The following is a 19,827-nucleotide window of genomic DNA, read 5'->3' as shown; positions in this document are numbered from 1 at the left end:
TACTCATTTCAGTCTTTCCACTCACGTTATGATGCAAGAATAGATGTAAATTCTGTGCTGAGAAATTCAAACCGTTATTTGACTTTCTGTGTATAACATGTATTCTTATAGATTTATTTCAGTTAAGTTTCTGGCATACAACATATTAACATTTGTTTCCTCATTTGTTGTGTCGTACAGATTTGGCAAACCTTGTCAACATTGCAGCCATCAAGGCAGCAGTTGATGGCAGTGAGAAGTTGTCTGCCAAACAGCTGGAATTTGCGAAGGATAGAATAATGATGGGAACAGAACGGAAGTCGATGTTCCTATCAGAGGAGTCGAAAAAGGTAAACCAAAATAAGTCTGACTTTCAAGAATGATACAGATATTGATAAACATGTGGTTTATCGTAGCTTTGTTGATAATAAAAGGATCAATCTTGGATAGTATGATAGTGTTATTACTCAGATAAAATTATTTACAAATTCAGCATCAATTTTTTATCCACATACTAAGAGGCTTGTAAACCTGCAGCTCACTGCATACCATGAGAGTGGCCATGCAGTTGTTGCATTTAATACTGCAGGTGCGAACCCTATACACAAGGCTACAATCACTCCTCGAGGGAGTGCTCTTGGGATGGTTACACAGCTTCCTGACAAGGATGAAACATCTGTCAATAAAACGCAATTATTAGCACGACTTGATGTTTGTATGGGTGGACGAGTTGCAGAGGAGCTGATATTTGGTCAAGAGTATATTACAACTGGTGCAAGCAGTGATCTTGAGACAGCAACTGAGCTTGCTCAATACATGGTACGGTTCATGTAGAGCATATATATATATATATGTGTGGATGTCCATCTACTCTCTGTGTTCTCTAGTATTTTAATTGTTTATATATTCCAGAAAGATATTTTAATATATGAAATTCCAAGTGCCATGCTTATCAAAAAATGACTGCTTTGAAAGGACAACCTCTATTTGGCATCAGAAATCTGGTTAGGGCAATTCTGTGTCCCTTGTATTTATTCTGAGTTTGGTGAATTTTTTATGTAAATTTAAAATACCTTTGTCTATGAACTTGTAGTCAATACTTTTGAATTAATATAAAATTGTGCTAGAAGGGTCCAAAAGTCATGGATCAAGCCAGATCTAATCTTTGCCATTGATTAGGGACTTAATCTTGGTCGTTGATTTGTCAACGAGAAAAGTATATAAGAGGAGGCTTGAGGGTCACTTGGAGAACACACTGAGGGCGACTAGGCAGTTCAATTTCTGGAGTAGGGTTAGCTGAGAAATTGAACCAGTGGTCTGGTGAGCAGTTAGGAAGCATCAAGTATGGAACAGAGAGATGGGATCAACGACTGGAGATCAGCGTTGAGGCAGGAGAGGCAGACGCAGGGCATTTCATGCAAGACACAAAGGCAACAGGAGACTCCGCAATCACTAGCTGGGCCTGTGTGGGTGACGTTGAGAGGCCCAGGGCTGACGCAGTCAAGCAGGGGCTGATGCAGAGTGTGTGAGCGCCATGCAGAGGTCAGTCGGGCTGACGCTAGGACTGGGAGAAGGGCTGGAGAATTTTTCTCTTTGTGGGTAAGCCAGTTTGGCACCTTGTTGTACTGAAAAGTCGCTGAATAATAAAATCATCCCTTGCTGCACTAGTTTTCCCACATTGGGTTTTTCCGGGGACTGTTGTCCAAAATATCTATGTCAATGTGTCGATTCTTGTGCATATGTTTGTTTCTGTATTACGGTGTGATATCTGCAGCAGTATTTATTTTAATGTTTATTGAAGTAATTTCATAAATAACTTATTGAGGAATAGGTAGGAAAAGTAAATCATTTGCTGCAGTGATAGAATTTTCACATTATATATATGACAAACTACTATATATAGGCGTGCTAGGATGCGCAATTCAGAAGCACATAAGTTTAGAATATACTTTGAATTCAGATAGGGAGTTATAGTATACAATTCGGATAAGATTACAAAAGAAAGTTCGGATAAGGAGCTCGGACTAAGATACAGGAGTATGAAGATAAGCTCGGTGCAGTCAAGGAAAAGCTCTTGGTACAACAACGAGAAATATTGAAGAAATAATAGTGAACAAGTTTATGGACTAGCATAAAGAAGATCTCCATTTCTCGGCTCAGAAACACAGCCTTAGTATTACTACAATATGTTGCTATCACAATTTGGTGATAATCACAGCTTGGTCTATCCACTGTGTGTTATGAAGCTATCTCTGTACCGTTTGTTTCAGTGTCTCTATAGTGAGCTAGGCTCAGTACTATCACAGTTAACGATATCAATGAAGACTGAAATGCCATCACAAAAATAAGATCTCTTTGACAAGGTATTGGTGGAAGCTACATCTCAATGCTAAGAAGAGCGAAGTGGAAGAAGAAGAGTGATGACAGTCAAGAGAGCTTGTGTCTTGGTCTTCGAGAGGCTAATAGGTCAAGGGTTTTGGTCTTGGTTTTATCACTTGAAATCTCTATAAGAAGACTTTGTGCGGGTTTGCCTCTCAAAGAGTGAGAAGTTTTGGCCCTGGCTCATAGCCTACATGTTGTGTCTCTTGTCTATTTATGTTCATGCATTCGTCACTGTTTGATGAAGAAGAACCTAGTAATCTAACATGAAGAAGATCCTAATCTAAAGAAGTAAAAATAATTCACAAGTAGTCACTAATGAAAGAGAGATCCCTTAATGCTGGTGCCATAGATTTCTCAACATGGTATCAAAGGTAAGTTGGTGAAGTCAAATGAAGGGCATCTAATCAAAGAGAAATTCAAGGATCAAGTTTCAAGGAATGCATCAAAGCAAGGTGAAGGTTATCAAAGCAAAAGATCAAGATCTACATTGAAATATCAAACCCTAGATCAAAGAAGCAGTCTGCAACAGCAAGAGATTTGGTTTCTATAGTTATCATCAAAGGGCCACAAAGACCCTCATCAAGTTGTCTACAAGGCAAGATAGCTCGAAGGACTTTAAAGATGCAAATCACATCATCTTGGAGAAAGTAGAAACCCTAGAAGCATTTCTGATCTACACTACAAGAGAAGTGGAAGTATATGGAAGGCAAGAAGGCATTGTCATCATTTTCAAGGTTATAAAGCAAGCAAGGATTCTCTCCTTGTTGAGAAATCTAAAGGCTTGACATATTAATGATTTCTCTATCTTAGATAATTGCTTGTGAAGTATTTTTATCTTTTCCTTATTCAAAATAGAATTTTCATATATGTGTGAGTGTTAACTTCATCAACCAGCTATCATGCATAATAAACAAAAGAATAGTAACACAAGATATCCGCAACAACCAGGGCAGAAACCTCTCCAAACCTGAGAGGAAAACCCTCTGTAATTCTTCTTATAGAATCTTCACTTGACAAAATTTCCAAGACCAATACAAAGACCCTTTGACCAAGTTGACTCCAAGATCAAGGCTAGAATCTTCTATTATTGTTGTCCTCAGATTTGCTGCAACATGGATCAGATCTGCAACTTGTGGATCAACTTCCTTCTCCCCTCCTCCTTTCTTCACACTCCACTTGTCCCAAAGTAGTATACTAGCCCAGTTGTTGTCCTCAACGCTAGACTTGAAACAAGGTGATCTGCTTCCTAGGTATGGACTGATTAATGACCCTTACAGCAGACCTGAAGATGTCTCTTTCTTTGCACGTGAGAGAGAGTTTCTTGGTCTAGAAACCTCCTCCTTGCTTCACTATGCTAGGAGCTTCCTTCTAGACCAACAACCGAATTCTTTTGACCTCGAATCAACTTTTATCATGAAGATGACACAGGACTGTACTGCAGCCCTAATGATGACCTGCAACTTTGCACGTGAGGGAGGTTTAGGGCTCTTCTAGCCCTCCTAAACCTTCGCTCTACTTGTCACTTCCCTTCAAATAGATCTGCCCTTCGATTAGACCCAAGACCAAATATTTTTCTTGACAAAGAGGTTAGATAGAAAGATGCCCTAGCTTCGCACATGTGGAGGTATTCCTTGTGGCTATAGATAACAGAATTGACTTCTTCCTTGATGACCTGCAGCTCCTTGATCTTCACCCTTACCTCGCACCTTTGGACAGTCTTCTTCGCATGGATTGAGACCGAATTGATCTTGTGATTGTGTGTCTTTATGAGAGTGGAGAGACCCATATTTATAGTCTTCTTAACGCTGTTAATTAAGCCGACATGTCTTGAGTTTAGGCCGACTTACATAATGATATATAGCCGACATGAATGGATATATAAATATATATTTAGGCCGAAAATATATTGCCTCTTTTATCTTCTCTTGGAGGAGACTTTTACTAGCCGATTGTTCTTGAACTTGGAGGAGTCTTTCCACATGATTCTTCCCTTGATCTTGGAGTCATACATTATACATTTTCAAGTGTAAACATTTACATTAATGACACAACCTATCACCTAGCCTAGAGCTCATAATGAGAGCTACTAAAACAAATACATTTTGAGCATGAAAACCATGACTCGAATTCGCAAAATATTTTGCTAGATACAATTTACATCATCTACATTGAAATGTGTCATTATGAAGACCGAACCTAGTTACACTTCCTTCAACACTCCTTGCCCTAGAAAAATATCATCTGAGGAAGCAACAAATCATCCTCATCAAAAGAAGCAAGCCTTTCTATTAAAGAAAGGCATTTTGATTTGGAAGAAGATCATCCAAGAGGGAGCACTAATACATCTTCTTCATCCATCATCAAAGTGATCAAGTAGAAGAGTTCATCTTCACTTGTCAAGTAAGTATATTTCACTCTTTATTTAAATTAGGTAAAATGACTTCATGTTTGCAAGGAGATCTATAAGCTAGTTGGCTCATCAAAATACCTTGCATGAAAAAGGAGGATAGACATAGTCCTCTAAGAAGTTGAAGTCATTGAACATATGAAAAGGTCTCCTCTGAATTCATGGAAATGAATACTTATGAAAGATCCCCTCATATAGCAATATTGGAGACATCAAAGAGATGCATATGATAAAAAAATTCTCTGAAGGTGCAGTAAAGAAGCTCATGTGACTTAGATTTGAGCTACACAAAAATTACAGGTATCAATGGATGAATGATATCTTCATAACATCTCAACTACGAGATATGGGAGAGATAAAAAGATTATCATCACTGATCTATAATGCACTAACTAATAATCAAGGTAATAGATATCCATGGGGATAAGAAAGTTACCTCATTTGACAACTTGTGGTTTCTATGCAAGATAAGAAGACGACAAGTTGAGGGCAAAAGTGTTGAAGGACTCAAACATTCGTTGGAACGAAAGGAAGTTTGGAAAATTCTTGTCCTCAGGAAAATGAAGAAGAGCATAATTGAGATTCAATGCTATGGAAATAACAGATTATGTACTTTACAGGAAAGATTGTTTTTAGAAGGACAATAACAAGAAGGATAGAGAATAAGTCCATTTCGCCTTAGAAGTGGAGGAAGCTGAAAGAAGGAAGTCCAAGGAAATAGAAGCATTAGAAGTAAGAGCGCATGGCATCACCATAGGGAAACATGAAGGACTGTTGGAACAAAATCTATGGTAGTCAACTTTGGAGGATATAGCTCTTGATGACCTCATTGGAAGATCAAAGGAAGAAGTCATCCAAGACAAGTCTCATCACACATTAGTTTAAAAGGGTAACATCTGTTGAATAAGGATATGTGAGATGGAATCCTTATTGGAGGATTCACCGATCTAGAAAGGAAGCAAGTGTTTCATTAAGAAGTCCAACTTGTGGAGTTCATGGGATGATGGTATGATGACATGAGAGATGAAGCAGGTCAAGGGGTTGAAGATCTTTTCAATCAAGGAAGCTGCTAAAAGAAGTCTAGATGACCTAAAGGTAAAATGAGGTATGTATGCTTGTATTTAATATTATAAAGTCATGTCGTATGATTGCAGGTAACAAGGATCACTACTTCTATTTTGAGAAGCATGATCAAAGGAAAGGAATCTCCTCCTATGAAAGAATCTTGGAAGGCATGAGTTACACTAGATGAAATCCACATAATATGTCCTCATATGAAGTATCAGGTGGTTGACTACGACTGCGGAACTCTTATTGGAAGCTCCTGGGAATGAAGTGTGTGGAAAGGTAGGGAGAGATCATGATAATATGCAACGAAGGTAGAAGGAATTCAACATCCGAAGTCCAAGAATATTTGATTAGAAGATCTCCTGGAAGGATGTGATGACTCTGATGGAAGTTGGAAAAAGATGGAGACCGTTGACACTGAACATCTGTGGGAGATATGTCAATCTGCATGTAGGATGTTGATATTTACAGGAGGATGTCATGGTGAAAAAACATCACCAAGGTAAATTTGATTTGAAGTGTTCAGTGATTATTTTTTAAATAACATCTGGTTGGGCGTATGTAGGATTGTTAAAGGGAAGATCTGTGAATGACTTCCAAGCACACCATATAGAAGGATGTAATGCCCTTTCGAGAAATATGGCATGAAAGAAAAATGACATGAAGCAAAGCCAGATGGAAAATTTGATGGATCACTTTCTGATGAGTTACGAACATGACTAACTCATGGATAAAAGTGATGGATGATTTGTGCCCTATATATAGAAGTTCCCAAAAGTTGTAGACTCCTTAAAGAAATTCATGACATTGAAGAAAGGAGCTCTTCATGCAATTGATTGTTTGAGGATCTCCACATGAAGAGCTGCTATAGGTCCCTAGTCAAGAGGGAGCCTGAGAAGAAGTTTCTTACTCGGCCGAACCTCAAAACTTCCTAGGTCGGAAGCTTAGGTACATTCCTCTGTGATAGGAATGAGTACATTCCTTTAATGGAAAAAAAGGAGCAGTAGACATGTTGTTCTGTTCTTCACCTGGGAAGACAGAATGGAGGATTATGTAATTATTTGGCATCCGATGCTCTTGTGGGATGAGATAAGGCATCCCATGAAAGAGTAATCATGAAGGACCGATATTCTTTTGGGACCAGTGTTTTAAAAACCGTTTTAAAAAACCGGTTACCGGTCTAACCGGCCGGTTAGCAAGCCCGCCGGTCTAAACCGGCCAAAAAACCCGGTTTAAATGCTGATTTCTCCATTTTTTTGCCCAAATCGGTGAAAACCGGTCGGTTTAGGACGGAACCGGCCGGTTTGTAACAAACCGGCTGGTTCTGTCCTAAACCGACCGGTTTTAGGCACACCCACCATAAAGTTAAAAAAACATATTTTTGACTGTGTTTGAGGGGTTTTGGGGGGGGACTAAGGGTGTTTCAACCCTAACAATGTTGACAATTAATGGTAATGTTAAATTCTTAAAGTAAAAGTGACATTTCCTTTAATTTTCATTTTCATCCTTTAACTTAAATTTTTAACATTACCATGAAATGACTCAGGATGTTTGAGAGTGGTTTCGACCTCATTGGATTTCATATGGAGAAACTAGAATTTTAGATTTCACTCAAAATTCAGCAGACTTAATGGTTTTCAGGATTTCATGGTTTGGGGGTAAACAATAAATGCAATTAGAGCTCCAAATGATGAGAAAAACTCCTGATCTACATCCCATTGTGTTGGACGATATTGATCCAACATCAGAATGGGTGGAGGAGACTGAAGAACCTGTGTTTGAGGCTGATTTTGATATCGACATGGCTTTGGCAGGGGATGAAGCAGATTATGTGGTGGCATCAGAACCAGGATCAATAGCGGCATCAAGGAAAGGCAAAGAACCAATGGAAGGCACTAGTCATGCAGGTCGACAAACTCGTGCTTCCATTAGGTCCACTTCTATTGTCATTGTTGGCATTGATACTGAGGTTGCAGATTAAGCTGAGGCATCCTCAGACTCTGAACCAGATGATGTCTATGTAGCTCCTGATGATGATCTTGTGTCTAGTAGTGGTGATGAACTTGATGATTGATCATGTGTACACTGTAGACTTGTAGTAGGTCAATGGCCTCATAGCTTGTAGCATTGTTTTTGGACTTTATAGGACATTTAGAGCCTCATTTCTTATGTATTTTGCTATTTTGTTGATGATATGTATTGCACTCGGTGCCATTTTGATATATTCACCTTTACATGGTATATAAATGAGCAAACTTTGCATATTTTGTCTCTATTGGCTTGGAAACATGGTTTTACATCTTAAAAATAGTTTTGTTTCATTAAAAATTAATTATTTAATGTATTTTTTTTAAACCGGTTCGTTTAGACCAAACCAGTCTCGGTTAGACCGGTTCCGGTCGGTAAACCGGTTCATTAGGTGGACCGGTCCGGTCACCGGTTCCGGTTTCAAAAACATTGTTTGGGACTAGGGAGTCCAAGAAAAAAATAGTCCTTATGGAGCATATCCTGAGAGAACCCTGGTGGGGTGTGTTCCGAGAGAGACAATGATGAGTGGCTCTATAAGTCATTAGTCTCGCCAGCATTGTGCTCTGGTCTTGTGGAGAGATAGAGTTGTTAGTCAAGGCCTTGTTATATAACAATGATGGTTGGTATGATGCTATACAAATGAGTTACAAATTCGAATTCTTCTTATGAGAAATTCTTCAGATTGAGAATGACCAAGTACCATTATGAATACCTCCCTAGTTAAGAGGGAGTGTTGAAAAGTAGAACTAGGTTCAGTCTTCATAATGACATGTAATTGTGACTTTTGTAAATGATGTAATAAAATTATTTTTGTAAGCCTTGCTTCATGGGTTCCATGACCAAGTGATTTTATTTTAGGTGGCTCCCATTGAGAGCCTTAGGATTTTTATTAAGGTCAATGAACTAATGTCATTTATTAATAACTCTTCTTGAACATTTGTAAAATATATGTGAGTCAATCTAGTGTCTAGGGAGCCCTCCAAAAGACAAGCACAATCCTCTTTATGTCAGCGTGCAAGATGAATTAAATAACACATGTCGACTCACCTAATGAGACACATTCCTTCTCTATATGACATGTCGGCTTACATATATGACAAACTACTATATGTAGTCATGCTAGGATCCAGATTTCAAAAGCACAGATGTTTGGAATATACTTTGAATTCGAATAGGGAGTTACAGTAAACAGTTTGGATAAGATTACAGAAGAAAGTTCGGATAAGGAGCTCGGATTAAGGTACGGGAGTATGAAGATAAGCTCGGTGTAGTCAAGGGAAAACTCTCAGTACAACAAGAAGAAATATTGAAGATACAACAGTAAACAAGTTTCAGTACTAGCATAAAGAAGATCTCCATTTCTCGGTTCAGAAACACAGCCTTAGTATTACTACAGTATGTTGCTATCACAGTTTGGTGATCATGACACTTTGGTCTATCCACCGTGTGTTATGAAGCTATCTTTGTACCTTTTGTTTCGGTGTCTCTAGAGTGAGCTAGGCTCAGTACTATCACAGTTAATGGTATCAATGAAGACTCAAATGCCATCACATAAATAAGATCTATTTGACAAGGTATTGGTGGAAGCTACGTCTCAATGCTAAGAAGAGCAAGTGGAAGAAGAAGAGTGGTGACAGTCAAGAGAGCTTGTGTCTTGGTCTTGGAGAGGCTAATAGGTCAAGGATCTTGGTCTTGGTATTCGTCAATTGGAATCTCTATAAAAAGAATTTGTGCGGGTTTTCCTCTCAAAGAGAGAGAAGTTTTGGCCCTGGCTCATAGCGTACATGTTGTGTCTCTTGTCTATTTATGTTCATGCATTGGTTACTGTTTGATGAAGAAGAACCTAGTAATCTAATTTGAAGAAGATCCTAATCTAAAGAAGTAAAAATAATTCACAAGTAGTCACTAATGAAAGAGAAATCCCTTATTGCTAATTCCCTAGATTTCAAAATATGGTATCAGAAGTTAGGTGTTGAAGTCAAAGGAAGGGCATCTAATCAAAGAGACATTCAAGGATCAAGTTTCAAGGAAGGCATCAAAGCAAGGTGAAGGTTATCAAAGAAAAAGGTCAAGTTCTACATTGAAAAATCAAACCCTAGATCGAAGAAGCAGTGTGCAACAACAAGAGATTTTGTTTCTATAGATATCATCAAAAGGCGACAAAGACCCTCATCAAGTTGTCTACAAGGCAAGATAGCTCGAAGGGCTTTAAAGATGAAGATCACATCATCGTGGAGAAAGTCAAAATCCTAGAAGCATTTATGATCTACACTACAAGAGAAGTCGAAGTATATGGAAGGCGAGAAGGCATTGTCATCATTTTCAAGGTTATAAGGCAATCAAGGATTCTCTCCTTGTCCTAGAAAAAGTTCATCCCAGGAAGCATTACATCATCCTCATCAAAAGAAGCAACTGCTTCTATTAAAGAAAGGATTTTTGATTTGGAAGAAGATCATCCAAGAGGGAGCACTAATATATCTTCTTCATCCATCACCAAAGTGATTAAGTAGAAGAGTTCATCTTCACTTGTCAAGTAAGTATCTTTCACTTTTTAATTAAATTTGGTAAAATGACTTCATGTTTGCAAGGAGATCTATAAGCTGGTTGGCTCATCAAAATTCCTTGCATGAAAAAGGAGGATAGACATAGTCCTCTAAGAAGTTGAAGTCATTGAACATATCAAAAGGTCTCCTCTGAATTCATGGAAAGGAATACTTATGAAAGATCCCCTCATATAGCAATGTTGGAGACATCAAAGAGATGCATATGATAAATTCATTCTCTAAAGGTGCGGTAAAGAAGGTCATATGACTTAGATCTGATCTACACAAAAATTAAAGGTATCAAAGGATGAATGATATCTTCATAACATCTCAACTACGAGATATGGGAGAGATAAGAAGATAATCATCATTAATCTATAATGCACTAACTAATAATCAAGGTAATAGATATCCATGCGGATATGAAAGTTACCTCATTCGACAACTTGTGGTTTCTATGCAAGATAAGAAGACGACAAGTTGAGGGCAAAAGTGTTTAAGGACTCAAACATTCGCTAGAAGGAAAGGCAGTTTGGAAAATTCTGATCCTCAGGAAAAGGAAGAAGAGCGTAATTGAGAATCAATGCTATGGAAGTAAAAGATTATGTACTTTACAAGAAAGATTGTTCTTAGAAGGAAAATAACAAGAAGGATAGAGAATAAGTCCATTTGACCAAAGAAGTGAAGGAAGTTGAAAGATGGAATTCCAAGGAAGTAGAAGCATTAGAAGCAAGAGCTCGTGACATCACCATAGGGAAACATGAAGGACTGTTGCAGCAAAATCTATGGTAGTCAACTTTGGAGGATATAACTCTTGATGACCTCATTGGAAGATCAAAGGAAGAAGTCATCCAGGACAAGTCTCATCATACATCAGCTTAAAAGGGAAACATCTGTCGAATAAGGATATGTGAGATGGAATCCTCATTGGAGGATTCACCGATCTAGAAAGGAAGCAAGTGTTTCATCAAGAACTCCAACTTGTGGAGTTCATGGGATGATGGTATGATGACATGAGAGATGAAGCAGGTCAAGGGGTTGAAGATCTTTTCAATCAAGGAAGTTGCTGAAAGAAGTCTAGATGACCTAAAGGTAGAATGAGGTATGTATGCTTGTATTTAATATTATAAATTCATGTTGTATGGTTGCAGGTAACAAGGATCACTACTTCTGTTTTGAGAAGCATGATCAAAGGAAAGGAATCTTCTCCTATGAAAGAATTTTGGAAGGCATGAGTTACACTAGATGAAATCCACATGATATGTCCTCATATGAAGTATGAGGTGGTTGACTACGATTGAGGAACTCTGATTAGAAGTCACTAGGAACGAAGTGTGTGAAAAGGTAGGAAGAGATCGTGATAATATGCAACAAAGGTAGAAGGCATTCAACATCCGAAGTCCAAGAAGATTTGACTAGAAGATCTCCCGGAAGGATGTGAAGACACTAATGGAAGTCAGAAAAAGATGGAGACCCTTGACACTAAACATTTGTGGGAGATGTGTCAATTTGCATGTAGGATGCTGATACTTACAAGAAGATGTTATGGTGAAATATCATCACAAAGGTAAATCTGATTTGAAGTGTTCAGTGATTATTTTTGAACTAACATCTAGTTGGGCTTATGTTGGACTATCAAAGGGAAGATCTGCGAATGACTTCCAAGCAAACCATACAGAACGATGTAATGTCCTTTCGATAAATATGGCATGAAAGCAAAATGACATGAAGCAAAGCCAGATCGAAAATCTAAGGGATCACTTTCTGATGAGTTAAGGACATGACTAACTCATGGATAAAAGTGATGGATGATCTGTGCCCTATATATAGAAGTTCCCAAAAGTTAAAGACTCCTTAAATAAATCCAAGACATCGAAGAAAGGAGCTTTTCATGCTGCTAATTGCTTTAGGATCTCTACATGAAGAACTGCTATAGGTCCCTGGTCAAGAGGGAGCCTGAGAAGAAGTTTCTTACTTGGAAGAAACTTAGAAATTCCTACGCTGGAAGCTTAGGTACCTTCCTCTGTGAGAGGAATGAGTACATTCCTTTAATGGAATAAAAAGGAGCGATAGACACATCGTTTTGTTCTTTACCTGGGAAGACAGAATGGAGGATTATGTAATCGTTTGGCATCCGATGGTCTTGTGGGATGAGATAGGGCATCCCATGAAAGAATAGTCGTGGAGGACCGATATTCTTTTGGGACTGGGGAGTCCAAGAAAAGAATAGTCCTTATGGAGCATATCCTGAGAAAACCCAAGTGGGTTATGTTCTAAGAGAGACAATGATGAGTATGTCTATAAATCATTGGTCTCCCCAACATTGTGCTCTGATCTTGTTGAGAGATAGAGTTGTTATTCAAGGCCTTGCTATATAACAATGATGGTTGGTATGATGCTATACAAATGAGTTATAAATCCGAATTCTTCTTATGAGAAATTCTTCAGATTGAGAATGACCAAGTACCATTATGAATACCTCCCTAGTTAAGAGGGAGTGTTGAAAAGTGTAACTAGGTTCGGTTTTCATAATGACATGTAATTGTGACTTTTGTAAATGATGTAATAAAATTATTTTTGTAAGCCTTGCTTCATGGGTTCCATGACCAAGTGATTTTATGTTAGGTGCCAACCATTGAGAGACTTAGGATTTGTTATTAAGGTCAATGAATTAATGTCATGTATGAAGAACTCTTCTTGAGCATATGTAAAATATATGTGAGTCAATCTAGCATCTAGGATACCCTCCAAAAGACAAGCACAGTGCTCTTGATGTCATCTTGCAAGATGAATTAAATAACACATGTCGGCTCACCTAATGAGACACATCCCTTCGCTATATGACATGTCAGCTTACATATATGACAAACTACTATATATAGTCGTGGTAGGATCTGAATTTCAGAAGCACAAAAGTTCGGAATATACTTTGAATTCGGATAGGAAGTTATAGTATGCAGTTCGCATAAGATTACAAAAGAAAGTTCAGATAAGGAGCTCAGACTAAGGTACAGGAGTATGAAGATAAGCTCAGTGTAGTCAAGGAAAAACTCTCGGTACAACAAGGAGAAATATTGAAGAAATAACAATGAACAAGTTTTAGTACTAGCATAAAGAAGATCTCCATTTCTCAGTTCGGAAACAAAGCCTTAGTATTACTACAATTATCACAGTTTGGTGATCATCAGAGTCTGGTCTATCTGTTAGAGAATCTTGGGCAAAGTAGTGTAAAGTGATTCTCCATTGCTTGATAACAATTTGTGAAGTACTTTTCCAATTTATCTTCTATTTCTTATTAGTGTGTGTTTCATCAAACTGCTACCAAAACAAAATAACAAGAACACAAAGTTTGGCTTTTTGCCAGGGACAAACCCTCTCCACTCTTGAGAGGGAAACCCTTTGTAAGATTTCTCTTTTTGAAGCTTCTTATTTGAACAACTAGCAAACCCTAGACTCTTGACTATAGGATCCTCCAAGCACAAGTCAAATCCTTCCTCTTTCTGCACTATAGCTTCCAGCACATGGAACTCGGTCCTCTGACACTTTTGCTCCTTAGTACTTCGTCCTTTTTTGTTGCTTATATAAGTTAGGAAACCCTAGAATATTAGGGTTTCTCTACTTCGCTATAAGGAGGACCTTCTTCACTTTCCTTGAAGATCTTGTAGACCTTGTTATACATTCAAGTGAGGTATCTCAATATGCTGCCTTTATCTGCTGTCAAGTCTGCAAATCTAGATCTAGTCTTCTTATGCAAGAGATTATGAGTGAGATTTATCTTGAGTTAAGATTTTCGTAAGTTGTTTAAGTACTTAATTAGAATCCTTTTAAGAGTACTTAACAATAATGAATTGCAACCTTAGACAAGATAAAATGGTTAGAGATACAAGTGTAAATTTCAACAATATTCAACAATATTTCCACAATATTCCAAATGCTAAAAATAGTCGATCAAGATGTTGATCACAGATTTATGATAGTTTATACCGGCAATACTACTTCAGAAAAATCAAATCTTATCAATGTTATAACAGCAGTGCATAAACCGTTTCAAATGATGAAACTTGCCCAACACATAAAACACTATTCTAATGACCAACAAATGTCATTCAACTTGTTTAGATCACTTTAAGATGATGTATTTAGTAAAATTTCAGATCTGATTTCTTGATTTACATCTGTAAGTAAAGACAGATCAGCAAGATAAAACTGCCCAAAATAGATGGCCTATATGCTCAAAAATAGCGAAATGTATCAGAACTTGAAAATTTCAATTTTAAGGCTTTTAAAGAGTTTGACTCAGCGATTTTCAGAACTGATATTTTTATTACAGCAGTGAGTCAACCACAGATCAGCAAACTAATCAAGCCAAAAATAGATGCCCAATATTTCCAAAAATAGAAACTTTTTCCTAAAATTGAAAATTTTATTTTTTAGCCCTTATTAAGTATTTGATTTAGAAATTTCAGCACTGCAGAAAATTTCAGTTATGTGGAAAAGTCCAACAAGCTTAAATGTTAGATCTAGGCAAAAATTCAAATACCCAAGAGGCCAAAAATTGTGGAAATGAAGATTTTGCAATTTTAAATGACTTTGACCATTTAGTTTGTGATTTTAGGGATTAATTATTATCATGGAATTCGTCATCAAATTATAGGCTTACTTAAGTTGTTACATAGACTCAAGGTTATAATAAGATTATTACAATATATAACTTGCAGAATGGGATGAGCATGACACATGGACTGCTGATATGTGATCCACTCCTTGTTGGAAAAGTTGGTACTTCCGCTTCCCTGGAGCTTTGACAATTTGAGTGCAACACCTGCAATTCGCATCCCAGACGTATTGTGGTCTTTCTACAACTCACATCACATAAATTTTGTGCCTCCTGCAATTCGTATTTACACAAAGCAAAGATGCTACAGGAAACTCGTCTTATATGCCTCAGATTTCATGCCACAAACCCGAGATATCTTCTTTAGAAGGAGATCCGAATGATTGCCAAAATGATGAGGGACAGGGGCCAATATATAGTTGTTTCCACATGCGAAGAGTCACAACTCTTGGGTAGGCTGACTTGTCATCTTGGAGGGCCAAATTGGCAACATGGAGGAACAAGTGACGCTTACAAAAATTCAAATTTTATTCTTTTTATAGGGTCACGAAGAATATGCCCTTTGACCTTTTCTTTTGACCAAAAATAAAGCATGAAGAACATGCTTGATAATAATAATAATAATAATAATTTTATTTTTTTTGTTTTTGTTTTTACATGAAAGGCTTAATAATCAAAGTACAATAATTATGAAGACCGAACCTAGTTACAATTTCAACAGTGGAAATGATGACTTGGATTATATGCATCTCTCGTGGGGTAGCATGGATTTGAAGTTCCAAATCAGTGTAACTTGGAAATTGTAATACACCTAATCTAATATGTTACCCTTTTAAATATGTTGATTAATAGTATTGTCTATGAACAGATTAATATGTTAGGGTCATGACTCTTCATCACGACTGCTCCTTTTCCTGGCTATGTAAGTGCAAACCATTCATTCATTGTAATCATCACTTTGATATTCAATATATAATATTTTAGCATTTGTCTTGGCTTTACTCCTTTTCATATAGATAGCTCCTCGTGAGCAATGGCACATACACCAAGCCATTAATTTGGCTTCCTCCCTTTCTTGGGTAGTATATTTTTTATGTTTATATGATATATTTCAAGTGCCTAGGATGAAAACTTTGTTAAGAATCTTTGGACATATTTTTGATATATATCTGCACTATTTTAATTACCAAATGTTTTCCTAGAATTAATAAATATGACAAATTCAAATGACAAGCTAGGATTTGTACAATAGGACTTGGAGTTTCAACACTTGTACAGTCAGAATAAAACTTTGCATTTGATTTCCTCATCCATTAGGCTTGCCAGAAGGGCTTAAAACATAATGTGGCTGCTTAATGTAAGTAGTACAACAAATAACATGAGAAGAGAGCCCGACCACCTCCACAAATATTCTTCTGAAATTCCTCTCACTGAAGAAGGAATTTCTTAGCTGAAGGTACCAGCTGGGTACATAAACCTCCATGTACTGAGAGTGTTCATGCCAAAAAACATATATAGGTCTATGTTAAGTTTAGGTGTGTTCTATGCTTAGAGCAATTTATTTCAATTTTCACAGTTAGCTCAATATCTTTTCCAGATTAGCAATCACATCAGCATTAAAGTAAACTTCAGATAGAACATAAACATAAATCGCATAAGACAAGCCAAGACAAGAGGACACAAGATGTGGCACTAGAAAGGGACAAACCCCAATGTGGGGAAACCCTTGATCAATTCTTCTTATATGTTCTTCAATAGTTCAGCAGAGAGACAGAGAGATAGTACATTTACAACAGAAGTCAACACTTTGACTTTCTAGATTCACCTCTACATGAGATCAGTTGAAGACATGCTGCGTCAACTGATTCTCCAAGGTGACTCCTTCACCTATCATTGTGTTGCATCTCGTCCACATGCTGCAGCTCACCGTGTTGCACCATGCTGCACTCATCATCACAATGCTGGACCTAATGACCATGCTATGCACTTCATGCTGCTGCTCCTGTCACTGAGCTGCTTTCATCACAGATCTGCACCCAATGCTGCACTCATCACTGATCTGCACTCCTCATGCTGCACCATGCTGAGCTTGCACTATGCTACATCCAGATGCATGCTGCACACATCATGCTGCTGCACTAGCTGTCTCTGCTTCATGAAATTGGACTCAGTCAATAATAGTTTGCAGCTGTCATCATGATGACTGGTTAGGGCACCAAGCAGTCCTCCAACAGTCATCAAAACAGCCTAGGACAGCTCCTGGGATATCCTGCTGATCTGGGCATATAAATAAGCCCTCAAACATTCATAAACAAACCTTGACTGTGGTGTTATGGCCTGCGGCCTAACACATAGTCTTCCTGTAGCTTCCAGGCAGCAAAAACATTATACTTGTTCCTCCAACAGACCTGATCTAGAGCTGCTCTAACTCGGCCCTCCTACAAGAAGAAAATGCAGACAAAACGATGCCTAAACCCATGCCTAGGAACAGCCTTCTTTCATGCTGTTATCAGAATTATTCTTGCTGCATTTAGGACACTTTTGCTGCGGCCTAGGGTCAGTCAATGGCTGCAGATTATGGCCTTCTTCCTTTGCTGCGTATTAGGCCTCCATAGACTGTGGCTTTAGGCTTCTTTATTACTGCAGATTTAGGGCTCTCTTGACAGTGAATTAGGGCTCCTTTATGACTGCGTATTAGTATCTCTTGGACAGCGTATTAGGACCTTTCCTAACTGCGGATTAGGGCCTTCTTCTAGATCTCGGTTGAGCCTCCTTTATACAGCATATATAGCTTCCCTTGACTGCCGCTTACTGTGTATAGGAGCCTCCCTCTTGTCTGCGGCTGGGGCTTCTTAAGATCTCGGATAGGCCTCCTCTATACAGCGTATAGGAGCCTCCTTGGACTGCGAATATCGGGATGCATTAGACCCTCATTTGCTGCGGCTAGGGCATGGCTAGATCCCCTTCAACTGTGGCTATGTGTTCCTCCCTTCCAACTGCGTCTAGGGCACCTTGACTTGCTGCGTAGAACCCTTTCTTCACTGCGTTAAAAATCTCCTCCATGACAGCATTAGAATTTAGGGCATCCTCTAGGGCAGCCTATCCTCTTTAGATCTCTCCTCGCATCAAAATCCAAAGACAAGTGGAGAGGAAGAGATCACCAAGAGGATGTGTATCCAAATGACTTTCAAGGCACCTCTATTTATGCTAAAACGTTGAGCACAAGTGGGGTTTATTTGGTTGCTGGCTGACCTTGACGAATTGTCCATAACACAAATAAATTCATATCTTCATGAATACTTATCGGAATCGGATGATCTTTAGATCAATCCTACACCTCGATGAGAGGGATCCAAGAAAAATATCAGCGGCCATTAATAAGATGACCCACATGGAGTTTGGCCCTAGTTGCCAATTTTAACAGTCTACTATATAAAACTGTGACCATATTAAAGTCTTTATTGCATGTAGAGTCTGTTCACATGACTGTATATTTAGGTCTCTAAAAAAGTAGTTTACATTTGTTTTCCAACTCTCACCTCACTTCTGCAAATTGTGATTTTGCATAGTTAAAATGGATAAGTATCATTTAAACTATGGAAGTTCAATTTCTTTGACATGAACTATACTTACAATGTTTATTTAGTGAATATAATTCAAAAAACCCATTGTTGTGTTCTTGACACTAGTAGACATTTAGGTAAAATTTCAAGTGTATTTGTACAATTTTATCTGTACAAATAAAAATTAGTTTGTTTACATTCTGAAAAGTTATTCCATGTCAGTTGTCATGATATTGAATGAACGTTCACAATTGGATGCAGATTTTATTTTCTGACTAACTCAAGGACGTACCATCCATTATGCAAATCAATTTGGAGCTGTTTGTCATTACATAAAGTTAGATGTTATGTGAGGGGTTGTAATTAAAAAATATCATGGATTGTGAGCCTCAATCTTTGTGCATTGCAGGTTTCAACATGTGGTATGAGTGATGCAATAGGACCAGTTTACATAAAGGAACGACCTAGTGCAGGGATGCAATCCAAAATTGATGCAGAGGTGTAGATTTAGCATTGTAAATGTTATGCTTTTGGAGATTTAGGTCAATGTTTTTGTTGTCACCTTTAATTTGCTAACAATTGTAAAATTTCTTTACTGCTTTTGCAGGTTGTCAGAATTTTGAGGGAGGCATATGAGCGTGTCAAAACACTACTGAAAAAGGTACTACAATTAGCATTACATTCATCTTATTATAGATAATGCTGAAGATTTCAACATCATAAAGCAGGCAACCACTCTAAGGAGTTCATTGGTCTTATTCTTATCTTATACTATATCTCAGAAGTATAGTTACTAGATTACACAATAAACTAAAAATGTTATAGGGCTTGAAGGCATTCACTGTTTTGTTTTTGGTATATAAAGAAGATTTATATTAGAAATACACTAAAATGACAGACATCAAGCAAGGTAAGATTAGAAAAAGCTGGATCAAGATTCAAACCTTACCAGATGTAGCCTTTCGATAACCACTCAAGATAGCTTATGCTTTTCAGAAATGGAACACTCCTACAGATTGACATTTGGTGCAGAGAAAATGAGAGCATGTGGGGCCAATGTTGCACGAACCTTCCCCCCACCCCACCCCCAAGGTTCCAAAGGCAGAAACACGTCCTATACAGATCCATGGGGGATCCTCCGGCGGAACCGCGGATCTGAAAATCGGATCCACAGTTCCTCTGGATTGGGCCGGTTCCTAGAAATCCGGAACCGCACAAGCCCGATCCACAGTGCTAGATAGG

At 38.0% G+C, this 19,827-nt stretch overlaps 1 protein-coding gene across 1 annotated transcript in view; it reads left to right on the top strand.

Annotated features, from left to right (window-relative positions):
* Window positions 1–19,827, top strand: part of FTSH11 (FTSH protease 11) — a 310,557-nt gene that overhangs the window by 269,230 nt on the left and 21,500 nt on the right. Inside the window, exons 11-14 of the mRNA XM_089436336.1 lie at window positions 181–329; window positions 517–798; window positions 18,995–19,084; window positions 19,193–19,246. Coding sequence (XP_089292462.1) covers window positions 181–329; window positions 517–798; window positions 18,995–19,084; window positions 19,193–19,246 — 575 coding nt within the window. The remainder of the gene's footprint in view (window positions 1–180; window positions 330–516; window positions 799–18,994; window positions 19,085–19,192; window positions 19,247–19,827) is intronic.

This window comes from Pinus tabuliformis, chromosome 5_2 (genome assembly GCF_031772625.1).
Source record: "Pinus tabuliformis cultivar Carrire ecotype Pingquan chromosome 5_2, CPIR1, whole genome shotgun sequence".
NCBI lineage: Eukaryota > Viridiplantae > Streptophyta > Pinopsida > Pinales > Pinaceae > Pinus > Pinus tabuliformis.
The sequence above is the reverse complement of the archived record's forward strand: the minus strand, read 5'-3'. Positions and strand labels throughout refer to the sequence as shown.